The following is a 27,816-nucleotide window of genomic DNA, read 5'->3' on the forward strand; positions in this document are numbered from 1 at the left end:
ATTGTGATAGGGGATGAAGTTCAGACTTGGATAAGAAATCGTGTGAGAGTAATGGCTTAAAGAGGCCAAAGGGAAAAGTGTTTGAGTCGGTCACTTTGTGCGACTGAGGAGCAAATTCACCCATAGCCGATGTGCTCCATTGCTAGGTAGACCCCCAGCACTTCCCTCTCCCTCTGTACCCCCCGCCCCAAACACACCTCACTGAACCAAGAACTCTGGACTCGGAGACTCTGAGAGAGTCCCCAACGGAGATGAGCCAGAAGTCTTTCCCGCAAGGTCAGGGGTGAATCAGAGGTGTCCACAACCCCATCACTAGTCAGTATTGTATAAGGAGGGCCAGCTTTAGCCCAAAGACCAGGAAAAAGAAAGGAAGAAATCAGCATAAGGCCCGAGGAAACAAGATTATCACTCTTTGCTGACAATATGATAGTTTACTTAGAGAACCCTAGAGAATTCACAAAAAAATGTTAATTTCAGCAGTGTTGCAGGATATAAAATAAATCCACAGCAATTATCGGCATTTCTATAGATCTCTGATAAAATCTAGGAGGAAGAGACTGAAAAATTACATTCAAAATAGGGAGAGTCAGGAAGTCTTGGAATCCACCAGGCACGACACATCAGATCTATATAAACCCAATTACTGAGCATTCTTTACAAGATGACATGGAGTGGTCATAATTTTCATTTGTTAGCTGAGCCGATACAATAAAAATGAGAATACTGCCTAAAGCATTTACTTCTTCAGCCTAACAGAATTCTTTTGTAGGGCAGGGAGAAAAATAACAGTGCATATGGAAAGAACAAGAATAACAAGAGAATCAATGGGGAAAAAATTGGGAAGGAATTGGGTGGGGGAGTATCATGTCACAATTACAAAGTGGTAATCCTCAAAACACTTTGCTGCTGGGTATGATAGAGGCTAAATGGCGAAATAAATTAGGTAACCTAGTATTGATAACTCAAAAACCTCAGCTGGTGAGATAAAACTCACTTTTTGAGGAAGACTGTTGGGAAAACTAGAGAATAATCTAATAGATTAGGCAAAGACCACGGTTTATGGCTTATGTCTTATACCGAGATCGATTCAAAATGGTCATGTGATTTAGACCAAAAATCTGACATCATAAAACAAAAAGGGTTGGGGGGGAGGGCAGAGAACAAATGACCTGTTAGATCTATGGGTTAAGGACGCCCGAACAAAATATTGTCATTTAGAGGAAGTGAAATGGATCATTTTAATTACACAAAACTAAAAAGGTTTTGCGCGAACAAAATCAATGCATCTAATTTTATAAGAAAAGCAAGAAATGGGGGGGGAGAGGAGTTGTAGCAAGTTTTTCTGATAAAATTCCCATTCATAAAACATACAAATTTGGTTGCACAAATTCTTTGACTGAGCAGTAGCACTATTTTATCCTAAAGAGATTTTTAAAAATAAAAAGGGAAAGGCTGTATTGCACCAAAAATATTTATGGCAGCTCTTTTTGGGTGGGAAATTATTGTACTCTAAGAAATGTTGGTGTTCTAGAAAAAACCTGGAAACTGACGCAAAGCAAAGTGAGCAGACCACTAATCTTAGAAGAGAAACAGGAATAGTGAACTTTGGTGGTGGCGGTTTTTCTTGTTGTTTGGGTTTGGCTTTTTTTCCACCCAAGGCAATTGGGGTTAAGTGATTTGCCCAGGGTCACACAACTACTAATGTCTAAATCAGATTTGAATTCAGGTCCTCCTAATTCCAGGACCAATGCTTTTATCTACTGTGGCATCTAGCTGCCCTGGACAGTAATATTGGGATGCTGATCAATTGTGAAAGATTTGGTAAACTTGAGCGGCATGGTGATCCCCCACAATTCCATGGGAGTCATGATGAAATCCGCATCTTCTGATTACCTCAGGGCACAAACGTTTTTTCAGTTTAATTCAGGGTACAAATTAAGCATGTTTTCTTCTCTCTCTCCCCTGCTTCCTTGCACGTGACATATATTTGTAATGGGCTAAATAAATGGGCAAAGGAAGGAAGAAAATTTGGAAAACAGAATTTTAAAAATAATATGAAAGAACCAAAAAAAAATGTAATTCCCATAGAAGGCTGTGTACCTTTTTTTGGGGGGGTGGGGTGGGGATCAGGAATCAGAATTTCAAAGTAAGGGAAAGAGGAAGGTCACATGTGGACCCTTGCTGCCCCCGGAGGAGCAGGCCTGGTCCTCTTACCGTGTGACCCCTGGAGGCCTCAGGCAGCCCGGGCAGGAGATGGGGAGGTGTGGGGACAGCCAGCTTTTGGACCACCGTCCCCCAATGTCAGTCAGCCACGATTTTGAGTTAGGATGGGTCGAGAATACCGACCGTGCGGTCAGGAAGACCCGGAAGCAGAGTCGCCTCGGAGACTAGCCGGGTGACCCTGGACAGCTCCTTCACCCGCCGCCTGCCTCAGTTTCTTCCCCTGTAAAGTGGAGACAGTGAGAGTGGATTTCTCACAGGATTGTTGTGTGGAAGGGCCGAGGCCGTTATAATTGTTGGCCCAGATTGGTGAGCCTGAGCAGGGCTGGGGCCTCTCTTCTACAATCGGGGGTTCAGGAGGGATGCAAGGAGCTGGAGGAGACCCGGGGAGGGGCTCAGCCGGGGCCGGCAGAGGGCCAGGGCGGTCTGGGGAGCAGGAGCTGACCCTCTGGCCTCAGGAAGGACAGGTCGAGGCCAGATGCCCCTCCCCAAGTGTCCGGCCTCCCCGGCTCGCTAGCTGAGGCGCCCCACCAGGAGTCTTGTTCCTTTTTCTCTTGTGCCGCGCAGGAAGCTGAAGGAAGTCCCCCTGTTGCCGTCTCTGGACTACGAGAAGCTGAAAAAGGACCTGACCTTTGGCCACGACCGGCTGAAGGCCTTCCTGCTGCAGGCGCTGCGCTGGGTACGTGCGCGCCGGGCCGCGTGGGCACAGACCCGAGGCCCGCAGCCCGCCGGGCACTCGTCAGGCTGGCGGCCGTGGGGTTCGGCTCCTCGGGGGCCCTTCCTGCAGTCGGAGACCGGGGACGCTGGGGCTCGGCACCCCGGCCCACGTTTTAGCCCTGGAGGTGCTGCCCGGAGGAAGCTTCCAGCACAGGAGCCCAGCCCCCGGGTCAGAACCAGACCTGCTCTGCCAGCCCCGGCTCCCGGGAGAGAAATGGCAGAAAGTCGGCCAGTGGGCCCGACGTGGGGCGGGGGGACCGAGACAGAGAAGAACAGGGGGAGAAAGAGAACGAGAGAAAGGGAGAGAGATGGATGGTGGGGCTGAGGTGACCCCCAGTATCATCATCACCCCTGCAACCACAACAGCCACAAAGCACTTTATCAATCCCCCATTTTATCCTCTCAATCCCGGGGGACAGAGGCTGCTGGCCCCATTGCACAGACAGGAATGGAGGCAGGGGACTGGCCCAAGATCACTCAGTTGCTGCCCATTCATTCTAGTGACTGGCACCGGCTGCCCAGAAGACAGGGGACAGCCCAGGGGCACAGTCCAAGCTTCCAGGGGGCAGAGGGGGCGGCTGGAGGAGCCCGGCCTGGAGCCCGGCGTCCTGGTGCCTCCCTGGGCTGCCGATGCCTTGTTCTCACGGGCATGACGCCGCCCTCCCTGTGTGGGCAGCCTCTCTTCCCGGGACTTGACCAGGTGCCACCTTTGAGGTGAAGCCTCCCGTGGCGCGTTCTCGCTGGCTCCCTGGCGCTGACGCGGTTTCCCTTTGTGACCTCGGGCCCTTGCACGCGCCTCGAGGTCAGGCCTTGTTTCCCTTTTGCCTCTGGCTCCCCAGAACCTGTTCAGCACACAGTAGGCGTCTCATAAGTGCAGCGTGAGAGTCCGGGCCCTTTGAACCGTGTGAGAGAATGACCTTTGCACCCGGCCTTTCCCCTTCCTTCCTAGCGCCTGACCACGTCCCACCCTGGAGAGCAGCGGGAGACGGTGCTGCAGGCCTACATCAGCAACGACCTGCTGGAGTGCCAGAGCAACAGCCAGGTGGGGGCGCCGGTCTGTCTGTCTGTCTGTGCCTCCAAGCGGAGGCGGGAGCTGGTGCCGCAGGGGCCCTGAGGGGAGGGGGCCACAAGGAGTTGGGGCACAAGGGAGACGCCTTCGGGAGAGCACTTAGGGACGGAGGCAGGCAGGCGCCCTCGGGGAGCCCAGGAGGGAATCAGTGGGAGCCAACGTGGAGCGTCCAGGCTCAGGGGAGGATTCGGGGGGCTCAGGGCTGGGAAGGAACCCCAGGCCATGGAGTCTGCCCCGACACTGGCCTGGACCCTGGGGTAGCTGCGCCCTGTGGGGCAGCCCCTTCCCTTCCCCGACCCTCACTCTGCCTGCCTTAAGCAAGGTGCCCAGATAAGAAAACAACGAGACCCCTTTACTAAACGCGGGAGCTCTCGGGACGCCCCTGGGTGAGCGGGCCGGATGCGGACAAAAACAGCAGCCCTGGAGGGACTGAGAACTCAGGGAGCCAACGGGCTCTGACATCTGTGTGGGAATCTGCCAGGGGTCCTGCCCAGTCCGGGGGTCTCCGGGTCTCCTTTCACCTCAATGCCTCCAGGCCCCCCAGGACTGCGCTGTCTGAAGCCCCCTCCGCAGGCAGCCACAGCTGCTCTGCCCCCCCCACGCTGGCCCCCTCCCGAGCTGCCGGGGACAGGGGATTAGGCTCCCCCGGCCCCTGGTCATTGAATGGCGGTTGCCTCAGACAGACAAGGTCGGGCAGAGACCCTCATTTAGGAAGCGAGACTGCGGCCTGTCCCAGCCCTGCTGCCGGCGGACCCCCGGGCTCTGGAGGGGCCCTTCGGGGGCATATTTGGGGGGTGGCCGAGGGTGGAGAGAGAGGGATGGCCACCGCCCACACACGAAGCAGCGGGGCCCAAAAGGATGTGGGGGGGGCCGAAGTGCAAAGATTCATGTGCGGGCCCCCCCAGAGGAGGCCGGGCAGCGGTTAAAGCCGGCGTCCCATCCGAAAATGATCCGAGGGCCCCAGTGGTCAGTGTGAGCGAGGAGCTGGAGCGGGGCGGCCCTTCCTGAGCCGCGGCCGACGGTTCCCGGTTCTCCCTTCGAGTTTCTGCGTTTATTCTCCCCCTTCCAGAGAGGCGTGCTCCAGCTCCTGCACTCCAAGAGCGACGTGGTCCGGCAGTACACGGCGCGGCTCATCAACGCCTTCGCCTCCCTCGCCGAAGGTGAGCCCCGGGGTCCTGCTCCCCCGCGTGGCCACCAGCCCGGGGCCTGCGATTGGCCGGGCCTGCTCCACGCCGCCCGGGGGCCCCCAGCTGGGCAGTGCCCTCCCACACGGGCCAGCCTGGGAACGCCCTCGAGGTTCGGAGCCGGGAAGGCAAGCTGGCGTCTCTAAGCACGAGTCGGGCCGGGCTTTCGCCCGCTGGGTCGTGGGGTCAGAGCCGTAACGTGCTTCCTTGGTTTGGGGATCCCGGGGGCGGTCCCAGAGGCGGCCGTGGGGGGCGTCTCCCTCGGGGCATTTGCTCCCCGCTCGGGATCTCCTCGCACGGGTGCTCCAGGAAGCTTTGGGGAAGCCTCAGAGCGGGCGAGGATGCAGCCCTTGGGGCCTCTCGGGTCCCCGCCCGCTCCCAGATGCCCGGAGAGCCCCTGCTGAAGGAGGAATCCTCGACCCTCGGCTTTCGACAACGCCCCGCCCCCCCCCAAGCCGGCCCGCGCCAGCACGGCGGAGAGACTCTCCACGCAGGGATGGCCTGGAGGGCGCCCCCTGTGCAGCTGACCCTCCCCCCGTCCTAGGTCGCCTCTACCTGTCCCAGAACACCAAGCTGCTGAGGATGCTGGAGGAGAGGCTGAAGGCCGAGGACAAGGACCTGCTCACCCGGGAGAACGTGCTCGGGGCCCTGCAGAAATTCAGCCTCAGGTGAGGGCTTGGCCGGGGTGGGCCGGGACCCCAGGCGGGTACAGCCGCCATCGCTGATGCCGCAGGAAGGGCCGGAGCGGGGGAGGAGCCAGCCCCGTCACAGTCTCAAAGTCTCCCTGGGATCTTCACTGTCAGCACCTCCTCCTCCTCCCCAAGTCTGCCTCTGCCCTAGAGGCAACAAGCAAGAGAAATGGCAAAACAGGGCAGGGGCTGCGGCCCTGGGCCCCCATTCTCCTGCTGGGGGGGAGGGTCAGTGGCCAGCAACCGGCTGCCCCCAGAACGGGTCCCTCGGTGCCTGTGTGTAAGAGGGGGCACCTCCTTGTTTGCTGAGAGCCCGTCCGGCCATTTGATAGCAACTTTCTCCCCTTTCCGGCTGCCCTTTGGGCTTCGGGGCTGCGGGTTTGGGTTCCCCGCGGGCTGAGACGTCGTCCGCAGCTGCCACGAGCGCTGGCGCTCTGACGCTCGCACGTTTCCCAACTCGGGAAGCTCAGGGGGCACCCGGTTCTGTAAGGGCCCGGTCAGTGAAATCCTGATGTTCTCAGAGGCACGGGCGGGGCCAGCAGCAGGGAGGGAGGAAACTGCCAGGCCCAGGGGAGGGGGCAAGTGGTGCCGAAGCCGAGGGTCTGGGCGGTTCTAACGGAGCCCACCAGGGGGCACGGCGGCTCCAGGGTCGGTGGGGCCCCTTGGGGCTGGAGCACCGTTGTAGGGACGGCCATCCTGGCCTCTCGGGGCTGACTGGGGGCTCCTCAAAGCCCAGCTCCCTCACTTACAGAGAAGGAGACCGAGGCGGGGGGTTGGGGCGGGGGGGGAGAGGGGCTGACCACGGCAGACATTTGCACCCGTGTCTCAGGCCCGGATCTCGCCCCATGGTCCCCACGGCCTCCCCCGCATGGGCTGGGCAGCAGACCAAAGTGTGAAGAGACCGGCAGGGGATGCCTTCAGGACGGCCCCTAGGCTGGAGCCCCAGGGCCAGGAGGACACGGGGGTCTGGAAGCCCACTCTTGTTTTCTGCCGCCTAAAATGGAGTCATCTCCTGGCCCCATCTGAGAGCGTGGGTCTGTCCCCCCTGCTGGTGGCCACTAAGAAGCAAAGGAGCGTGGGGGGCAGCTCGGACCCACCATCTCGGCTCCCCCCTTTGACCATCTCGGCCCCCCAAGCGTCTCAGGCCCCTCCCGGCCATCTTGGGCCCCCCTCGCCGTCCCGGCCTGCGCCAGGGTGAGTGATCCCCGGGTTTTCCGTTCTAGGCGCGCGCTGCAGTCCACCATGATCCAGGACGGCCTCATCTTCTGGCTCATCGAGGTGCTCAAGGATCCCGACTGCCTGTCCGACTACACGCTCGAGTACTCCGTCGCCCTGCTCATGAACCTCTGCCTCCGCAGTGCAGGTCGGGCCCCTCTGGGGAACGGGGGGGTGGGGGTGGGGCGGCCACCCGGGAGGGCCGGGTCCTGGGGGTCCCTTTGCTCTCTCCAGTGTGCAGGACCAGCTCTCCCAGTAGGAGGCGTCTGCCCCGGGGAAGCCCCGGCCTCGTCCCTGCTCCCTCCTGGATGCCCTTCTCACTCCCCTTCCCCCCCTCGTGCCCTCTGACCCCCATCCCCATCTGTGAGGTGGAGGGGTTGGGCTCAGTGTCCCCCAGAGCTCCCTGCTGCCCCGGGCAGGGTCTGGAATAGCATTTGGCCCCTGGTCTCCCTTGGCCCAGGACCTCACTCCTGTCTTTGTTTTTGTAGGAGCAGGGCCCCGGAGTGGGGTGGCAGGGAGCCCTGGGGGGGGGCCAGGGAGGGACAGTGGGGGGACCTGGGGTGGACATCAGGACTGGGAGATAAGCCTGAGGCTCTGGAGGCCCCTCCCAGGCCCAAGTGCAGGGCTGCCTGGGAGCTGTCGTGCTGGGGGAGGGTCAGCACAGGCCCAGCCTCGTCCCCTCCCCACTTTTAGCCCATTCCTGCTTGGCGCTCACCCTCCCCCACTTCCAGGAGAGCCGGCCTCCAGGTGGGCAGGGCCTGGGCTTGGAGTCGGGGAGACTCGAGTTCCAATCCAGTCTCGGACCCTGGCTTAGAATGACCCTGGGCCATCGTTTAACTTCAGCCCGCCCCCGTTTCTTCCACCTCCCAGCCCCCTCGCTCCCAGTGGTCAGAGGCTGAAATGGGAAGTCACTGGTAAAGCTCCATGCGCACCCCTCCCCGGCGCTTGCAGCCAGCGCTGTCCCCAGGGAGGGTGGGCCCCGCGTGGGGCCGGCTCACGCTCCCCGGGCCACAGTCCCATCTGCCATCTCTTCCTGCAGGAAAGAACATGTGCGCTAAGGTGGCCGGCCTCGTGCTCAAAGTGCTCTCGGATCTGCTCGGCCACGAGAATCGCGAGGTAGGCGTGGCCAGGGTGGGCTCTGGGTGGGCCCGGGGGTCCCGCTGCCTCCAGGGCGGCCGCTCCGTGTTCTTAGACCCATGTTGATGGCACGTCGGAAAACTAGCGCAGAGAGAGAGAGCTCGGCTGGGGGGCGGGCCGGTGGTCGCCCAGCCCCGTGACTTGGGACTCCCGGCACATCCCTGCGTGTAGGGCTCCGCCGTGCGCGGGCAGCGACCCTCGCTCCTGTTGCAGTCGGGTTACAGAGGCCATCGCTGACACCCCGTGTCTCTTCCTGCAGATCCAGCCCTACGTGAATGGCGCCTTGTACAGCATTCTGTCCATCCCGTCGATTCGGGAGGAGGCGAGAGCCATGGTGAGCAACGAGGAGGGGGAATCGTGTCTGGCGGGGCCGGGACCTCCCAGAGCCCCCGAGGCTCCCAGAGCCCGAGGGAAAGAGTGGGCGGTTTTAGGGGGTGTAGCTCAAACCCTCCCCTTGGAGGCCAAATCAAGCCACAAGTCAAGGGGATAAGTGGCCGGGCCCCCTCGCTGGGGCCCTGGGAACGGGGTCTCTGATGGGACGGTTACTGCCGTGGGAGGGGTCGCGGCTGTCCGGGTGGGAGCCAGCGCCCCACGTAGGCCCGTGGCTGGGAGCCCTCGCTGGACAGGCCTTTTCCTAAAGTAAGTATCGGTGATTTGTTTGTTTTTTATTTATTTTTATTAAGGCTTTTTATTTACAGAGCCTGTGCGTGGGTAATTTTTCCAACATTGACCCTTGAGATGTTGAAATACATGTTAGATCCAAGCATTGGTGATTATTGTTAAAATCCAAGAGGTTTCCTTAAGGACCGTTACGATCGGTATGATCGGACACACGATTTCAGCTGTAAAACAAGGGTCAGTCGGCCCTGAGTTTCTGCCCCATCTCGGCATTTCTGTCCCCGCGGCCTCCGTAGTGACCCTGACCTGGTGCTTTTACTTGGGGGTTCTTTGGGAATTTGGCTTTATGGTATTTCTTGCACACCCGAGCTCTTGTCTGACCTCAGACTGAACCTCGGCCTGCCTCAGTTTCCTCCTCTGTAAGATGAGCCTCAGAATAACCCCTCCCTCCCAGGGTGGTTGGGAGGGACAAAGGAGATAATGCTTGCAGAGCTCCCAGAGCAACCTACCCCCCCCCAGGGGTGTAAGGCGACGTCCCCTGGGCGCAGGACCCCCAGTTCATTGTTAACACTTGGTTATTTCCAGTCCCTGAAAGATCAGCTTTTTTCATTGATGACGTCAGTACAAAGACCAATAGAGGGAGTGTGCGACAAAAAGGGACCCAAGCTGGGGGGCTCGCAGTCGATCCTGGGGGCGCTCGGCGCACGAGCACGGCACGGCCACACGGGAGACTGGAACGGGGTGATGTCTGCCTCTGCCGTGGGGCTGCCGACCATCGGAGCATCGGTGTCTGAACGGAGGTCCAAATGAGCCCCAGTCACAGCTTCCATAGTTAAGGCTCCCCCGGTCATGGCTGCACCATCCAAGCTGCTCCTGTGGGCGGGTCTGGGGGCTCGGCAGCGGCCCGGCCCACCCAGCCCCGGGCTCGGCCCCAGCACCAGGTCATCCTCCCTGGATATGCCAGAAGGAGAAGGGGAAAGCAGCCGGCACGCCCCAGCCATCCCTGTGCAGGCTTGGAGCAGGGACCCGCTCCTTCCAGAGAGCAGATGCGCCTCCAGGACCCCCGCCACCCTGTTGGGGGATGGGCTGCCTGGAGAGGCGGAGCATGGCCCCCGTGGTCTGGTGGAGATGACCCCTGGTGCCCATGCAACTTGGCTGGAGGGCCCGGCAGGGGACCTGTGGGTACTGGAAGGCGTTACACACCCATCAAGGCCATCAGAGGAAAAGGGGGAGGGGGCAGCAGGCTGTCCACGACCTCCTCGACCTTCCCTCAGCTTTCTATCAAAGGCTCCTCCCACAAGGCCTCTTCCTCTCCCCCCCCCCCCCCCCACTGGACAGTGTAGACGACGACCTCCTCCCTCCCGGTGAAGGCGCTCTCCCGGAGGCTGACTCACAGATGGTCTCCACGGAGGCCGGTGAAGGAGTCTGGAGCTGTTTCCTTCGGCTTCCAAAGGAAACAATGACATCATTTCCTGGAAGCTTGTCCTTGGCGCGCCTGCGGAGCGATCACCATGGAGCCTCCTGCACCGACGCCTCAGTGAGGATGTGGCCCCCAGGCTGCGCCCGCCCAAACCACGGCGCCCCCTCCCCCTTGACAGGTCAGAGTGAAGGCGTTAAGAAAATGAGGTGGTAAGGAAAGATTTGGCCCATAAATCTGGGGCCTGGGCCCCACAAACACGCAAGCGTCGGGGGACAAACAGGAACATTTAGGGCAGGTGGGGAGAAGCACCACCCAGGGAGGGTGTAGCCAAGGCCAGGGCCTCAGGCTGCTCATGGGGGTGCCCAGAGCCCACTGGAGCCTGGCAAGGGCGGTTCCCCTGCCTAGCCTGCGGCCTCCTGTGGGCCTTCCCTCTGCCCAGCCTGGCTGCGGCTCCGTCGGAGGCCTCGCTGCCTCCCGCTCAGGGGAATCAGGCATTCTTCTCTCCAGGCCTCTGAGCGCCGGCTCCGGCCACTCACCCCCGGCCCCCTCCCGAGGCCTCTCGACTCCCTGCTGGTTGTCCGGGCCCATCTCCGGGGTCCATCAAGCTTGGCCGTTTCCTTGGCCTTCTCTTCCCGGGCCAAGCCTGTGCTTCCAAGCTCAGGGCTTTAACCCGAGGCCTCCGAACTGGCTTTTGTTCTGTTTTTTTAACTTATGGCTGCGATTCCCCCAGTAATGCCAGACGCCTTATTTTATACATTCAGAAACGTGATTCCGAGAGTCTCCGTGGGCTTCAGGCCCGGCCGCCCAACTGGGGACGCCTCCAGCTTGCGGCCGGCCTTCCTTCTGGAGGCTCCCCACGGTCACTCCCTGGCACCTCCCTGGAGACCAGGCCACGGTTAGACCAGCCCAGTAATGATCAGAGAGTTCTGGGGCTTCTGGGTCCCCCAGCTTTTAAAAACCCTCAGTAGCTGAAGGGAGGGAGCAGCAGGTCAGTGTCTCTGGCCGGCGGGCCTCCCTTGTGCAGAGGCCTCTCTTCTGGGTCCGAGAGGGCCTTTGCTGGGTCCCCCCTCCCTCCTCGTTCACATCTAGCATTTGGGGCCCCTCTGGGAAATCTGGGAGTGGAAATTCAGATAAAGCCAGAGGGTCTTTTCCCCACATTGGGATCTTCACTTATTTGTAAACTACACATAGAATTCTGTTCATGGAGCACCCCCAAAACATTGAGCTTCCAGACCGACGTCAGGAACTGGCTCCAAAGAGAATCTGCAGGCTCGGACCCTTCTCCACGTCAAGGGGCGACGTTTGCTCTAATTTTACACCCATTAAGGCGGGCTGCGTTCCGAAAGAAGGTAGCCAAGAACCCGGAGCGAGAAGATAAACTTAGAGGAAAAAGAGAGACCAGGAGCTTCATTGTCCACCAGTCAGCAGTTGGTAGAACTTTTGCGTTCCCAAGACCAGGAGCCCTTGGGCTTAAGGCCAAGTAGCCCACGGGTTAGTGCCGCACCCCCCCCCCCAGGAGCTGTACCCCATCCTTCCCTTCTCCAGGAGTTGGGAGGCAAAGGGGCGAAGGCTCATCTTCTGGAGCCATGTGAGGCTGATAAGGGGCAAGGAGCTGGCCCCCCCAGCTGAGGCCCCACTGAGGAGGGGGGACTGGAAGATGGCGGCGGCGTCCCGGGGACCCAGAGTCTCAGAGTTAGGGAGGTGGTGACATTCGGGAGCCTAGAAAAGAAAAAGCTGGTGAGAGGCACAGAAGCCTGAGCAACCCCATCCTTCAAGTAGAGGCTCTCTTCTCTGAGCGTAAAAGCCTTGGGAGGCTCATTTATTAAAAATCGTGCCTGTACCACGGGATATATGGTTATTTCCAGTAACAAACTGGAATCAAATGACCTTTTTCATTGACGTAACACAAAATATCCCATGAAGTCACAGCCCTCTAAGAAAACCGATGGCGCCAAAATTCTCTTCTCAGAGTCGCGCTGAAGATGTTTCCGATTTTGTTTCAGTGATCAGTGGACTCCCCATTAGGCCCATAGTCAGTGTGTCCATTTACAATGGACCCTAATTTCATACAGGTGTGCGTCTGATAACAGGCCAAATAAAGGCTCCTTGCCCGCCAAGTACGTAGGATATGTAGATTGAAAACGGCAAGATTTCCATACTTGTACCAGGCTCGTGGCTTCTACTGACCACTCGCTCTGATTATAGAAATGGGCTGCGAGAGATAAAAATAGGGACGTGATTATAATAGCATCGAAACGGGCCCTTCAGGCTTCGGGCCGAGAGCGCACACATGACGGGAGAAGGCGTCCTTAGCTCCGTTTGACGGCCAGTCGTGCAGTAACAATCCCACCTCGTAGCCAGGCTCAGGAGTAATGGGGTGGGATGTAAACAAAGAGACAGCTGGGAAACTGAGCAGAGGCCAAGTGATAATCATTAATAATATTTTCATAAGATTTCTAAGATTAAAAACATTTTTATTTTTGAACCTCTTGGTTTAGCACCTCATTCTGCAGTAACGATTCAAAGATCTGGATCCCAAGGTCATGCTCTTCCCTTTCTTGCTTATGAGAGCTGTCATAATCGAAAGATGCTGCCCCCAAATGGGGAGCTCCCAATGGCCAAAGTGCACTGTTGACTGCGTTGACCGAATTGTGAAACTCTTCCGACCCATCTGTCAGGCTTGGGATGGTGTCGGTCAGCTGCTCTTGCAAACAAAGCAGAAAGTGGTCAATCTTTTAAAAATTGGTTCTAGGAAATGGGTATAAAACTCTCTGAAAAGCTTTACTTTTCAGGGCGCGGGGGAAGGAGAGGAAAATTGGAACATTTTTAAGTAACTTAGAAAAAGTTGTCTCCAAGTTTCTTAAATGGCCCAGTAGGAGAGTTTTTGTAAATCAGTCATTCAGTCTGTAAACATTGATTAAACTCATCTTGCGTGCTGGGTCCTGCGCTGGACATGCAGAGGAAGATCAGCGACACATTCTGTAGTTTTACGATGTCTTGCTTATTAATCACGGTTCACCACTTTGGGTCATTGTTAATGGTGGCTACCAAAATCGTGTTTCGATTAATCTTCTTGATAATTTCAAGTCTTTTTCTCCGCTTGTCGGTTGAAAATCTCGGAATGTTGGCTAATGCTCCTGTCATCCTTAGCCCCAGTCGGGACATCTTTATAGAAACCTCTTACAGCCATTTGTCCATTTGTGACGGATAGTCGAGTTAAAAGTAGAGTGCCGTTGTCATCCACATAAGCAACACTTATGTTCCCGTACACCCTTTATGTTATGTTTGGGGGCTCCCAGGCCCCCAAAGCAGTCAGGATGCCCACCCCTGACACGGCCTCCTTCCCTTGGGATACTACATACGATTAGCCGACATCCAGAACAAGTGAAGACCCTCAGGGTTTGAGAGAAAGAACACCGGCTCTAAATAAGAGGCATCCAAAGTTCCTTCCAGCTCTAGGACTGTAATCCTGGGGTGATTCTGTGACCTGGTAAGGCAATACTGTAAGATTATAGAAAATGGCAGCAGTTAGGGAAAACTATTGTTCTGTAAGAAACGATCAGCGGGATGATTCAGGGAGGACCGGAGAGACTTATGGGAACCGATGCTGAGGGAAGTAAACAGAACTAGATCATCATTGTACACGGCAACAACAAGATTAAGTGATGATCAATTCTGATGGATGGGGCTCTCTTCAACAATGACATAATTCAGGCCAGTTCCAGTGGTTTTGTGAGGGAGAGCCGTCTACACCCAGAGAGGACTGTGGGAACTGAGTGTGGATCACAATATGGCATTTTCACTCTTTTTGTTGTTGTTTGCTTTCTCATTTTTCCCCATTCTGATTTGATTTTTCTTGTGCAGCAAGATAACTGTATAACTATATATTCACATATGGGATGTAACATATATTTCTAGCATGTTTAACATCTATTGGACTACTTGCCATCTAGGGGAGGGCGCGGGGGAAGGAGAGGAAAATTGGAACCCAGAGTTTTGCAAGGGTTAATGTCGAAGAATTATCCATGCATATGTTCTGATAATAAAAAGCTTTAATAAAAAAAAAAAAGAAAGAAAGAAAGTAGTAGCAGTGAGAATAGAGAGAATGGGAGGGAGGATGGGAGAAATTTCTCAGAACTTAGATTTGGAATCGGGAGGGACTTTGTCCACTCACTTTTTCCAGATGAGGAAATTGAGGTCCATAGGGCTGAGCAAGCTCTTTGTTGAAACCAAAAGTAGATTTTTTTTTTCATGGTGGGTTATTGAAGGGGCTGGACAACATGGTGGCAATTTTCCCTCGGTAGTTTTCCCTAACCAAATAATTTCTTGGAGAGAGGGAAAGACCCCACGGCAGAGCCGGGCTTCCTTCCCGAAGAGGAGAGCGAAACCCTTCCCGTTCTTTTCTCCCAAACATCTAGGGAATGGAAGAAATCCTTCGCTGTTTCATCAAGGAAGGCAACGCCGAAATGATTCGCCAGATCGAATTTATTATCAAGCAGCTTAATTCAGGTCAGAGGAAATGGCGGCCGCCCCTTTGTGCTGGCAAGATCCTTGCCATGTCCGTGGGCTAGACTTCGCTAAGAAAAGCCAGCTGGGCGGGTTATTGAGCCTGCAGGCCACGGGCTCTGTGGCCACTTGGGGGATTGTGGAGATTCCTTTTAATAATTATTTCTCAAAAAGGTTTCAAAGGGAAAAATGTAGCATGAAAGCCGCCCTCTGGGGACCAGATGTCGGACCCCAGGGACGGACGGGAGCTGTCGGAGGGGGTGGCGGCGAGACCCTGGGCATAGGCCGACCTGGCTCCGTCTCGCCCGGAGATGAGGGGGTCGGGACTTGGGGGGAGGCTGTTCTGAGAAGTCTCTTCTGCTTTCCTCAAGAAGTGGCGAGGGCAATGTCACATGAGACCTCCTGGCAGAGAGGAGAGTCCCCAGGAAGGGCTCGGGCGCTTTCCTAGGCACAGAGGCCCTGGCACTCTATCTTTCACAATCTCCTTTTGGCATTCGGTGCACCTTAGAGGCGATGAGCACTTTGCCACCCGGGCTCCGGCCCTGGCAGATCGCCCCAGTTGTCTGCTCCCTGCCAGCTTTGCATCCCGCTCCATCCTTTTCACCCTTTGCCACCCCTGCCCCCCAGTCGCTCCTCCCCTTCCCTGGAGATCTTCACGGCCTTCCACATCTGTCCCATCCCCACCTTTTTTCTTGCTGACAAGGCCGTCCTTGTGTCAGCGAAGGGGGATGTTGAGCCACGAGGCCCCTGAGAGTACTCTCTGCTTTAAGAAGGGATTCGGCCCCGCTCTCCCCAAAGGCGCCGCAGTCGGGAGCAGGGACTGACCCGGCCGGCTCCCCGGGGGTAGGGGGGCGCCCTGAGTGAGGCTGGAGGGCCGGGAGCTCCCGTCCTTATCGACTTGGTTCTTGCTTTGTAGAAGATCCACCGGACACGATTCTCGAGTCTGATGATGAAGAGGAGGAAGATGACGAAGTAAGTTGAAGGGTCTGTTGAGCTCCTGTAGCAGCCGACAGAACTTTGGCTGTAAATATCGCGGCCCAGGTCTTTCCCTCAGAAAGCCGATCCGAAAGCAGGGAACGAGGGTCCCAAAAGGTCTCCCCAAGTCAGAGCGGTAGATGTGAAGAGGTGAAATTTCCCAAGGCGACCATTAAAGTCATGGTTAGAACAGTTATCCTCTGCGGGCAGGAGGTGAAGGCGAGCTGAGGGTTTCAGTGGACCACAGACTTGTTTATAAGGGAACTTACTTGGAACATTTGTTAAAAGCAGAATCAGCAGACTGAGCCCAGCTTGGATTGGGCTGGGGGGAAAGGGGGGGGGGGAGGAGGGCGGCGCTTGTGGACAGGGAAAACAGTGATGCCCTCAGCCAGGACAGGGAAGCTGTGATGATGGAGGGAAAGGCGGGGGAGGAGGAGACCCAGTCGAGTGTCAGACATGGGATTATTAAGAACAGAAGCATCTGCTGAGAGTCAGAGATGTTGAGGCCTCTGAAAATGGGAGGCAGCTCGGCTCCGTCCGGGAGAAAAGCGAGAGTGTCGTGGGAACGAGGGGGCTTCGTTGGGAAGTCGTGAGTCCTCTGTCACCGATGGGCAGCCATTTGTCTGGGCGAGCCTGCAAACGATCAGTGCATCCTGTGGGGGGGGGGGGTCTTTTTTTTTTTTATTTTTATTTATTTTTTTTTTTTTGGTACGCAGGAAGTAGTTTAAATAGAATATCGGCTTTGGGTGTTGATGGTGGGGCGTAGTGCCTTCTTCCTGATGGGTCCCAGGAAGGAGTTTTACCTTCATAGCTGGCTTACGGGGCCAGTATTTTGGTTAAATTACTTGGACTCTTCACTTAGGTTTTAGTCTATGGTTTTCAAACAGGCCTGCAAGAGGTATAAGGACAAGGATTAGAAGGAAGTAGTTCAGGTGAGCGTGATTAGGTTGGCGGCGGGAATTCAGAATAGGGTTTGAGAAACTGGTGGGAATATTATGCTTCGTGGATTGGCTGTGTGCAGTAGGGGGATGATAGGAGGATTAGGATAGAGGCTAGGAAAGCAAGAACTCCTCCTAGTTTGTGGGGGATTGGCCGGAGAATTGCACCGGCAAATAAGAAGTATCATTCTGGCTTGATGTGAGGTGGGGTATTTAGGGGGTTGGCTGGTGAGAAGTTGTCCGGGTCTCCGAGTAAGTCTGGTGAGAATAAGGCTAGTAAGAGGAGTATGAGAAGCAGTAGGATTATTCCTAGGGCGCCTTTGAATTTGTCTGAATCTGGGTTAATGCCTGAGGGGTTATTGGAGCCTGTTTCATGGAGGAAAAGGGGATGGACGATGGCTAGGGCTGTGATGATAAAAGGGAGGGTAAAGGCCCGAGAAGTGGCCATTCCGCGCCCCACGCGGCAGGCTGTGGCCCTCAGCGTGGATTTCCTTTGGCCTCCAAGGGACCGGGCGGCAGCTGCCAGGGAAGCCGCCACGTTACCTTTACTGGTCCCTGTGTGTCTAAGGGGTCATTCCTACCCCTACTGTAGCAAATATTTAGCACCTACTGTGTGCAGAGTGCCAGGTAGGGCTCTGGCTAAGAGGCAAAGACATCCTTCCTAGAGCATCACTGGGAGGGGGGTGTAGCCCCAAATAGCCAGAACATATGGGGGAGCAGAGGGCGCTGGAAGGTCCCAGGGAGGAAAATTCTCAGCGATGGCAGCTTTCGGGACGTCTTCCCAGAAGCCCTTCGGAAGCTGGGGAGCAAAAGGGGGATCCAACATGAGGCACAGTTGTGAGCTAGAGTGAAGAGGCTGGAAAATGTGGCCCAGGTGGGTCATGGTCAGCAGCGGGCGGGAGTGGTAGGGAGCCCAGAGACAGGCGGCTCACAGCCAGGGGCCAAGGCTCGACCAGCCTTGATCCTCGAGCCGCAGCGGGGTGTGGAGGCTGAGGGGTCGGGTGGAGAGCAGCCGGGCGCTTCCTCACCGGCGGCCTCTGGGACGTGGGGCTCCCAGTCCCACTTCCTGGGCAGGAAGTGTGGCCCAGGAATGCAGGCCCCCACCCCGAGGAGCCCCCTCAGGAGCCCAGGGAGTGAATGGCCTCGGGGGGACCCTCCTTTGCTTTGGGGCATGTGGTCACATGGTGTTGTCTGACCTCATAGAGTCCTCCAAGCAGGACTGTGTGTGTCAGACGGATCTGCTCCCTCTGTACAGACTGCTCTGCAGCACGGCGGCCCGGGGCGGGCATGGGCTTGGATGGAGGAAGGAGCAGGCAGTCTCCGTGGGGGGGACCGGACCGGCCAGGACTTGGGACGCCGGGCCAGGGCGGTGGTGAAGGGAAGATCTGGGCAGATGGCGAGGGGGAGGGGGGCCAGTCTGGGGATTAGCATCCGGGAAGCAGGTTTGAATGGGAAACAGCAGCCAGCGAGGGGCTCGCCGGGGCCACTAGTCAGGAGCCACTCCTGTTCTCGGGCCCAGGAGCCCAGAGTCTCGGGGACTGGACGGGCCTGCACCCCCAGAGGCTCCCCCCACTGGAGCAAGTGAGAAGCATGGCCGCCGTCAGCGGGGCTTCTCCAGCCAAACCCCAACGCACAGCTCCCGGGACCCTCCCGGCCAGCCTGCCGTGGAGGCCCTTTCGCAGGAGCCGGTCACACATGGAAGGGCTCCGGGAGAGCTGACGAGGCCCCCAGTGGCTCCGGGACTTGGCAGTGGGGCTCGCCTTGCGTCACGTGCCCTTGAGGTGCCAGGTGGGCCGGTCACATTCCCCGCTCCTGCTTGGGCCACAGCCTCCCGTCCAGGGGAGGTCCAGAGTGTGCCCGGGGGGCTGACTCACAGCTGCCGCCGCCTTTTCCACTCCCGTTTCTATGGAGATAGACATCACCCCAAACAAGGGGGAGCTTGTAAGTGCCCGAGGTTCCCTCAGTGTTTGTGGGGCTGTTTGTGCCAGGGGCTGCTTCTATGGAAACAGAGGCCAAAGAGGAGAGGCCGGGAGCCTTTTCTATGGAAATGGAGACTAAAGAGGAGAGGCCAGGGGCTGCTTCTGTGGAAACAAAGGCCAAAGAGGAGAGGCTGTTTTTATGGAAACAGAGGCCAATGAGGAGAGGCCGGGAGCCCCTTCTGTAGAAATGGAGGCCAAAGAAGAGAGGCTGGGGCAGATGGGTGGTGTCTACTGCCTGTGAAATGACCCTCCTTAGAGAAGCACTGGCTTCCAGCCTCAGAGCAAGAGGCGGAGAAACATGTTGCAAACGGGAGAGCTCCACTTCAGAGCTGTTCGCTTCCTGCTCCCTCGCCTCGTATAATCCCATTGTTGCCGCATGCAACGTTCTGGTTCTGCTCGCTTCCCTCAGCTTCGGTTCTTATAAATCTTCCCAGGTTTTTCTGAAATCTTCTGCTCATCATTTCTTTTTTCCCCCTCAGTATTATTTTATTTTTCTCAATACGAGTGAAATCGTTTTCAAGACTCGTTTTTATGAAACTTTGTGTTCCAGAGTTTGTCTCTGTCCTTCCCGAGTCAGCGGGCAATCTGCTGTAGCTTATACGTGTGCGGGCTTTTTTCTCATGGCTTCAAGAAAAATCAAATTAAAAGGCAAAAAATCACGAGAAAGAAAAAGCGAACGACCCAAAAAATGGAAACGCCCCGCTTCAGGCCACACTCGCCCGCAGTTCTCTCTCTGGGCCGGAATGATGCTCTTCAGCCCAAGTCTATTGGAATTGCCCTGAATCATCTGATTGTTGAAGAGAGCCACGTCCGTCACAACTGAGCATCCTATAATCTTCTTGTTGCCGTGTATAATGATCTCCTGGTCCTGCTCATTTCCCTCAGCATCAGTGTCAGTCTCTCCAGGCCTCTCTGAAATCCTCCTATTGGTCGTTTCTTACAGAACAATAATGTTCCATAACATTCACAGACCAGAACTTATTCAGCCGTTCCCCCGCTGACGAGCTGCCACAAACATTTCTGGGCATGTGGGTCCCTTTCCTTCCTTTAAGATCTCTTTGGGGGACGGCTAGGTGGCTCAGTGGAGAGAGCACCAACCCTGAAGTCAGGAGGACCTGAGTTCAAATGTCAGACATTTAACACTTCCTGGCTGTGTGACCCTGGGCAAATCACTTAACCCCAATTGCCTCAGCAAAAAAAAAAAAAATCTCTGGGATACAAGCCCAGGAGAAACACAGCTGGGTCAGAGGGTGATAACTTTTTATCGGTTCGATAACTTTTGGGGCATAGTTCCAGTCGCTCTCCAGAATGGTTGGATCAGTTTACAACTCCACTAACAATGTCTCAGTGTCCCAGTTTTCCACATCCCCTCCGACATTCATCTCTATCTTTTCTTGTCGTCTTCCAATCTGACAGCTCAGAGTTGTCTTACTTTGCATTTCTCTGACCAATAGTGATTTAGAGCATTTTTTCATATGACCAGAAATGGCTTTAATTTCCTCACCTGAGAATGGTTCACATCTTCTGAATGGTCCCATTTCTCTTCGAGTTCGGCCTCTGGAGCAGCGTCTCCCCGGGGCGAGGTCTGGAGACGTGGCCTCTCGACCTCATTTAAATCACTGAGGAGCTGCCGAGTCTCAGCCAGACCCAGAGAGGACCCATTGCCCCGTGGGGGTTAAGCCCTAGGTCCGGCGCTCCGGCCGCGGCTCGTGCCAGGGCTCAGTCGCTAGGAGAGAATTTGCGCCCCTGGCGTAGGAGAGTCCTGGCTTTGACACCGGGAGGCCTCCCTGGCCTTGGTATCTGACGGCCTCCCTCCCGGGGCTCCCTCTCTGTTTGACCAAGGGGTGAGTCAGCCGGGGAACGAGGGCGATAATCTCTGAGGCAGCTGGCGGACCGGCTGGGGCGAGCCTGGGATCAGATAGCACGGGGAAGGGCTTTCTAATCACTAGGCGCTCTGTAAACATGGATCCTCCTCCTTCCCGAAAGTGTCCATGGCAGCCCTGTGACCGCAACCCTCACGGAAGGGTTTCTTCACACATTTGTTTGACTCGCCTGAGGGGGCACCGGCTATCTCCATCATAATCTATTCAGGAGTGCTCCATGTGACCAGCATTTATTAAGCACTTTCTGTGTGCCAGGCACAAGCACAAGGGGTCCCCCCGGCCCGAATCGGCCCTTCCCCATGGTTGAATATTGGGACACTGAGGAAGCTGGGCCACTGCCCGAGGTCTATAACTCCTCCAGCATGACTGACACCGGTTCCAGGATGGGCCTGTGTCCCTTCAGCACCCTGGGCCCAGCTCAGCCGCCCGCACGGACCCGAATTGCTTTCACCCCACTTGAAGAAGGGCCGAGATGCGTTTCTTGGCACCTGGAGGAGATCCAGAGGGGGCCCCAAGAGCGGATCCTCTGATGGAGAGTCTGGGCCTGGAGAAGCCTCGGGAGAGCCATGGCGTCCGTCTCCGCCTGTCACGCTCTGCCACGTGGAAGAGGGCTTTGCTTTCTCTGGTTGCCCCAGAGCAGCTAAAAGGAGGGACCGGGGGAGGAGGGGAAGCGCTTCTGAGGAGCGAATCTCTTTGAGTCGGAGTCGCTTGCCCCTTACTTGCTTGGCTGTGTAGCCGGGGGAGACCCCGTGAGATTTTGTGACCCCGTTCCTCTTTGGCTCCTGCCCTTGCTCAGGGGCCCCTGTCCCCCTTTACTATATTTTAGGTTCAAAGAAGAGTCTCCGTGAGTGCTCTGTTGAGGGCAGGGGCAGACTTTCCTTCCTGGACTTGGGGTGGGGGGCTCTCACATGGCCCCCAGGCCGTTACCGAAGCCCAGGCTACAGAGCAGCCCATGCTGGGTAGAAACCTCCGCTTAGCTCGCAGGCACTGCCAGGCAGCCACAAACGGGGACGCCAGGCCGGGCCAGCGGTCATTTGGAACAAGTATTCTGCATAAGGCTTTGTGGGAATCTTGTCTTAGACCATCAGCTGGCAGCGGCCCAGCCCCAAGCGCCCACCACAGGACGCGGCCCCGGCCAGCAGCCTCCCTGGATCTGCACGTGTCCAAGAGCTCCGTGGGCTCCTTCCCTCAGACAGAGCCTTCATGGGTCCTGTCTGCTCCGGCAGGTGCCCAGGTGCCCGCACGCCAGAGCCCCGCGCCCACTGCCTGGCACAGAGGAGGCTCCCGAGCAGCGCTCACTGGCCAATTCACTACTGACTTGACTTGGAGCTGCCGCCATTTTTAAGAGCAGAACACACTCTGGATTTGGAGTCTTTGTTGAACCTGGATCTTGACTTGTCCCCTCTGGATCTTGGGCTTTTTTCATCATCTGTGACATGAGGGGCTCTAAGTCTGTAAGGCTTTGATGGCTCTGGGCCTCCCGTCCTTGAGCAGAGGGAAGCATGTGGGAGAGTGATCGGGGCAACGGGCAGCAGCAAGTTGGGGCCCGTGGGACAGGCGTCCCCTCCTTTGGGTCCTCGTCCTCTCACCAGAATGACCCTCCATCTCTCGGCTGCCCATCATTACTCCAGAAGGAGCTTCTTAGACTCCTGGCTCAGAAGTAGGCCAGCCTACAGGAGGCCCAGCAAGGTCCGTCCATCTGCTCGTGCAGGCAGGAAGCCAGAGGCTTTTCTGAACTCCGGTTCTCTCCTCTGGAGATTGAGTGGAAAGGGTCCCTAAACCCCCTTCCCACTCTAAGAGTCTTGGAGATCAAGGGTCAGGAGACAAAGTCCCCGGCCCTTAGAACATCGGACCGAGACTTTGGGGAGAGGACTGGGGAGCGTGCTCTGTATGGCGTGCATCCCAGCACAGCACAGCCCCTCGCCCACGCTCAGGGAAGTTGTTCTGGGGGCGGGGGATTCCTCCAGAAGTGAGGAATGAGCCATGACCACCTCGAGTGCCTTAAATAAGCGGTTCTTGGGAGCCGGTCACTCAGGGCCAGCTCTTGGCTTAGAGACTGCCCATCGCCTCTCCCCTTACTCCTGGGCGGTTTGGTTCATGCACCCCGGAGTCAGCCTCCCCTCCCTCAGTACTTTGTATTTCCTGGGTACGTCTGGGAACTTAACTGTGTAAGCTCCTCTTGGGTCAGGCAGACGATGGAGATTTGGTGGAGACCCACCTCCGAGGTGGGCAGCACCCAGGCTCTTCCATCTTGGTGACCTCTTCCCTAGAAGGGCCTTGTGAGGACAAGTGGGGCATTGCCCTCTGGGCCGAGCCCGCATCTGATCTCGGCTCCTCACCGGCCCTCTCCTATCCCCTTGGATCCCAGCCACCCTGGGTGCTGCCCAGATTGGACTCCTCCATCCACTTTCTCCAGTGTATCTTCATTGGACAGATGAGGAAACCGAGGAAGTAAAGACTAATAACTGTCTGAGGCTGGATTTGAACTCAGATCCTCATGATCTAGCCTGGTGCTCTTTCCACTACTCCACCCAGCTGCCCATTGAGCACAGTGAATCAGTGTTTATCGATTAATAGATCAATATTGTAGGTGGGAAAGTTACCCGGGGAGGGCCCTGCGGGGTCTTGTCCTTAACACAGGGGTCCCAGGAGTCATAGTGCAGTTTGGGGGACACTTCTGGCTCTGCACTTGAGGGACTCTGTGGCAAAGCCTTTGGGCGTCTTTTTCTGGAAGGAGCTTCCCCGATTCTCCGATCCTGCCCGGAGGCTCTCCCTCACTCCAGAGGAGCCTTTTCTTTAGGACCCAACTGGGCAGTGCCTTTCTTAGCGTGGCCAGGGAGCAGTGGGTAAGATGACCTGGATGACTTTCCTCCCTGGTTCCTGAAGCCCAGCTCAGTCTCCTTGGGGAATCTTGGTGTCCCCGCCCTCGGGTTCTCCCCCAACCACAGCTTGCCCTGTACCCGCTGTACCGCCCGGGATCGGTGTGGGCAAAGTGCTTTGGGACCTGAAGGTGCCACAGAATAACCCAGCGAGACTGTGATAGGGGCGAAGGACGGAGCCAGACCAAGGGGAGGAGGAACATGTGAGAGCCTGGAGCTGTTTTTGTGGAAAGAGGATCCTGAGAGAAGAGAGAGCAGAGGCAGCTCCAGGGATGGGGAGTGCGGATTCCCAGAAGACGGGGACAGTTGCTTCCCGGAAGACGGGGACAGCTGGTCAGAATCAAGGAACGGCAGCCACACGGAGAACGACAACAAGGAGGGGGAAGGAGGCTCTTCACTGCTCTTAGCTTCTTAATGAAGCTATTGTTCAAAGGCCTCGAGAAGAAAAATGACAGAAAAAAAGAAAGTAAATCATACTTAATTCAGCACCACGGCAATTAAACTACCAAAAATCACTTTACAGAGGTAGGAAAAACAATCATTTAATTCATCTGGAAGAAGAACGGGCCAAGAATTATCAAAGGAATCAATTACTAAAGGAAAGCAAAAATAAAGGAAGGCGGTCGAGCAGGACCTGGTCTTAAACCATATTACAAAGCAGGAATCATAAAGTCGGCTTTGTACTGGGGAAGAAACAGAGTCATCATGAGTGGAATACATCAGGTATGCAATATTCAGAAGCAAGTGAGCACAGTAGGCGGGTCCGAAGATAGCGGCTCTTGGGACAGGGCCTCACCGTTTGACAGATCCGTTGGAGAAAATGGGGAAGTGACCGAAACTAAGCACAGAGCAGTATCTCCCATCTTCTACCAAGATCTGCTCAAAATGGGGACGTCATTTAGACACAGAGTGATGTCGAAAGTAAATTAGGGTAGCGTGGGAGACCTTTCACAGAAAGAAGTTAGTGACAAGGCAAAAGAGAGAGGGAGATTCACAGGAGGCGTAGGGGATTGTTCTGACTTCGTAAAATTAAAATTGGTTTTATACAAACAAAATCAGTGCAGCTAACATTATAAAAGGCTACGAGAAAACGTGTAGCAAGTGTCTCTGATAAAGGTCTCCTTTCTCAAATACGTGGAGAAGCCAAAATTTCTAAAACTAGAAGCTTGTTCCCAATTGATAAATGATCAAAGGATATGAACGGGCAGTTTTCTGAGGAAAAAATCAAAGCTGTTGGTGGTTATGATGCTCTAAAATCACGAATCATTAGAGAAATGCAAATTAACTCTTAAGATGTCACCCTCTACATATCAGATTGGATAATATAAGAGAAAAGGAAAATGACAAATGCCTGAGGGGATGTGAAAAATGCACCAGTGTGTTGTTGATGGAGTTGTGAATTGGTCCAACCTTTGGTTTTTTCCCCCCTGAGGCAATTGGGGTGAAGTGACTTGCCCAAGGTCACACAGCTAGAAAGTGTTAAGTGTCTGAAGCCAGAATGAATTCAGATCCTCCTGACTTCAGGGCTGGTGCTCTACCCACTGCACCACCTTGCTGCCCCTGGTCCAAACCATTTTGAAAAACAATTTGGAACCGTGCCAAGGTTATAAAACTGCATACCCTTTGACCCAGCAGTACCACTACAAGGTCTGTGTCCAAAAAGAGCCACTAAAAGGGAAGGGAACCTGTACATAGAACATTTACAGCAGTTCTTTTTGTGGTAGCAGAGTCGGAAAGCAAGGGGATTGCCCATTAATTGGAGAATGGCCAATTTTATGATTGAGATGGAGGACTAGAGTCTTATAAGAAAACCTGGGAAGACTCCTGTGAATTGACACAAAACTAAGTGACCAGGACCAGGAGAATGCTGGATGTTGTAACGTCAATCCCATCATGCTCATCGATTGTGAAAGACCGATCCATTTCATGATCTACCATATACTCTGGTGACTCAACACTGTAAAATGCTGTCCGCTTCCCGACAGAGAGCCGCTGACTTCGGTGCAGATAAAAGAAATTTTCCCTTTTCTCTTTCTTGTTTTGTTTCGTAACGTGACGACACGTCTTGCGTGACGCTCTCTCTATAAGAGATTTGTGGTTTCTTGCATTCTTAGTGGGTGGGGAAGGCGAGAACTTGGGACCAAACCTGGTAAAGTATATTTGTTTAAGTGCTCAGGAGAGACTTACGAGGGCCGGCGGGGACAGTGGTTTTGTGGCGGGGGAGCGAGATTTGGCGACTGTCCACATGGGGAGGGATGGCAGCTCTGGGAGTCGGGGAGGACTGCAGTTTCAAGGCTGGGATTATTGTGGCCCTTTTAGCAGCACCGAGGAAGCTGGAAAGAGGACTGGATTGAAGGGGGAGGGAGACCATTTCTGTCCTTGGCCATGTGCTGATGGCACAACCAGAAAGTAGTTTTCAGGAAGCCACTAGAGGAGGGCGAGAGGCTGGGGCTGGATATGCTCTAGCAGTGTGGGAGTCATCTCCCTAAAGATGATCTTGGAGGGGCAGCTAGGGGGCGCAGTGGTTAGAACACCATCCCTGAAGTCAGGAGTACTGAGTTCAAATTTGGCTTCAGTTTTGTGCAGACCCTCCAAGGGGATCCATTCCCTGTCACCGGCCCGGCCTTCCCTGGAGTCCCCCTTTCCCGTGCGCCCCTCCGGGCTACCTTGACGACTGAGGTCTCCCTGGCCTTGGGAGCCGGCCTGGAGCTGGGCCGAGGCCCCGCTGGCCAGGAGGCTACGTGAGAAGTTTCCCAGGGGGATGATGGGAGAAGGGGTTTTGCCTGGCATGGAATCTGGCGAACCCACAATGCTCTTTGAGAACCCTAACTCGGAGAACGGGGGCCCAGTGCGCTGGCCCGAGCTTTTCCCCCTGAGAAAGACCCTAAAGAGAGAAGGCGATCTGGTTTAGAACATCAGAGACCGCCACACCCGAGGACCACAACAGGATAGTCAACAAGACAAGAAGCAATGGGAAAAAGACGGATGAGGGGGAAGAGAACAGTCGTGTTCTTGATGGGCTGCAGCATTAAGCCGAATTAAATAAGATGAAAATCAGTAAAATAAACACATGGTTCGTATTGCGCGTCTCCTCCCTTTCGGACGGAGCTCCCTTTTAGTCAGGCTCTGTCCTTCCACCAGGGACCAGCCCTCGGCAGGCTTAAGCCCAGTGGGCGGCGTGCTGGATGTGGCGCCGAAGTAAACGTTGGTCAGTGGCCTCCCAGAACCTCCAGGCGGATGGAGTGTGGAGTGGAGGAGCAAGATGCCCCCAGATAATGAGGGGGACAGTGGCCAGGGATGCTCCTGGAGGCAGCCTGGTAGAGGGGAGACCTGGAGGGTGGCTTCGGTCCTCACTGCCATGTGGCCTTCAGCTCCGGGCGCCTCTGTGAGGGCCCGAGGTCCCTTTGTTTCTGCGATCTGTGATCCAGTGGACACTGAGGGAGGGCTCCGGTCCAGTCGGGGCGATCTGGAGGAGCAGGCGGCGGAGCTGGGCCGCAGAGAGAGGGGGCGGCAGGGCGGGCGGTGGGGAAAGTTCACGGGAGGCCTGGGGCCCAGAGGCCAGAGGAGGCGGGAAGGAGGTGTTCCTATGGCTTCACGTATCAAATGTATGGCGATAAGCCCTGCTTTTTCTCCTTTTATCCCCGAATGCCTTCCCCGTCTTCACTTAGCGTGGGGAAAAGCTCGGGCCAGCGCACTGAGCCAAGTAAGCTGGCCCCCGGCCAGCAGAGCCCCCGTTCTCTGAGTTAGGGTTCTCAAAGAGCATTGTGGGTTCGCCAGATTCCATGCAAGGCAAAACCCCTTCTCCCATCATCCCCCTGGGAAACTTCTCACGTAGCCTCCTGGCCAGCGGGGCCTCGGCCCGGCTCCAGGCCGGCTCCCAAGGCCAGGGAGACCTCAGTCGTCAAGGTAGCCCGGAGGGGCGCACGGGAAAGGGGGACTCCAGGGAAGGCCGGGCCGGTGACAGGGAATGGATCCCCTTGGAGGGTCAGCACAAAACATCCGTGAGCAGAGTGGATCTCCTCACCGGACCGGTGGTACCAGAAGGCCCCTGGACACCCCGGGAAGAAGCCTCGCTTCCCACTCTCTGGGTGACCCCTCGCGCCCCAGCCTTCAGGGTTCGGTTTGTGGCGGGCTCGAGCCCCCAGAGCCGCAGTTAAGGATCCTGCGGTGTCATGGCACGGGTTGGGGGTGGGGCACTCTCCTTGGTATCAACATTCCCCTCGACTCAGGGGATTTCCAAAGATGGGCAGGATTTCACCATGGGGGAGCTGGGTCATGTGATGCATCTGGCTGCGATGGAACCGTAGTTTCTGGGGGCGAGGGTGTCTGGGAGCCGCCTTCGGGCCCTCACTCGGGAAGCCTTTCCTTCCTTCCCAGGACCTCGGAA

General features: G+C 56.2%; 1 protein-coding gene across 4 annotated transcripts in view; it reads left to right on the forward strand.

The window, feature by feature from the left end:
- Positions 1 to 27,816, forward strand: part of ARMC9 (armadillo repeat containing 9) — an 87,085-nt gene that overhangs the window by 42,617 nt on the left and 16,652 nt on the right. For all 4 annotated transcript variants that reach the window (XM_051999513.1, XM_051999514.1, XM_051999516.1 and 1 more), the window contains 9 exons: positions 2,788 to 2,899; positions 3,887 to 3,979; positions 5,076 to 5,166; positions 5,735 to 5,858; positions 7,103 to 7,242; positions 8,134 to 8,210; positions 8,491 to 8,565; positions 14,688 to 14,778; positions 15,692 to 15,747. In XM_051999513.1, the coding sequence (XP_051855473.1) occupies positions 2,788 to 2,899; positions 3,887 to 3,979; positions 5,076 to 5,166; positions 5,735 to 5,858; positions 7,103 to 7,242; positions 8,134 to 8,210; positions 8,491 to 8,565; positions 14,688 to 14,778; positions 15,692 to 15,747 (859 nt within the window). The remainder of the gene's footprint in view (positions 1 to 2,787; positions 2,900 to 3,886; positions 3,980 to 5,075; positions 5,167 to 5,734; positions 5,859 to 7,102; positions 7,243 to 8,133; positions 8,211 to 8,490; positions 8,566 to 14,687; positions 14,779 to 15,691; positions 15,748 to 27,816) is intronic.

This window comes from Antechinus flavipes, chromosome 4, assembly GCF_016432865.1.
Source record: "Antechinus flavipes isolate AdamAnt ecotype Samford, QLD, Australia chromosome 4, AdamAnt_v2, whole genome shotgun sequence".
Classification (NCBI taxonomy): domain Eukaryota; kingdom Metazoa; phylum Chordata; class Mammalia; order Dasyuromorphia; family Dasyuridae; genus Antechinus; species Antechinus flavipes.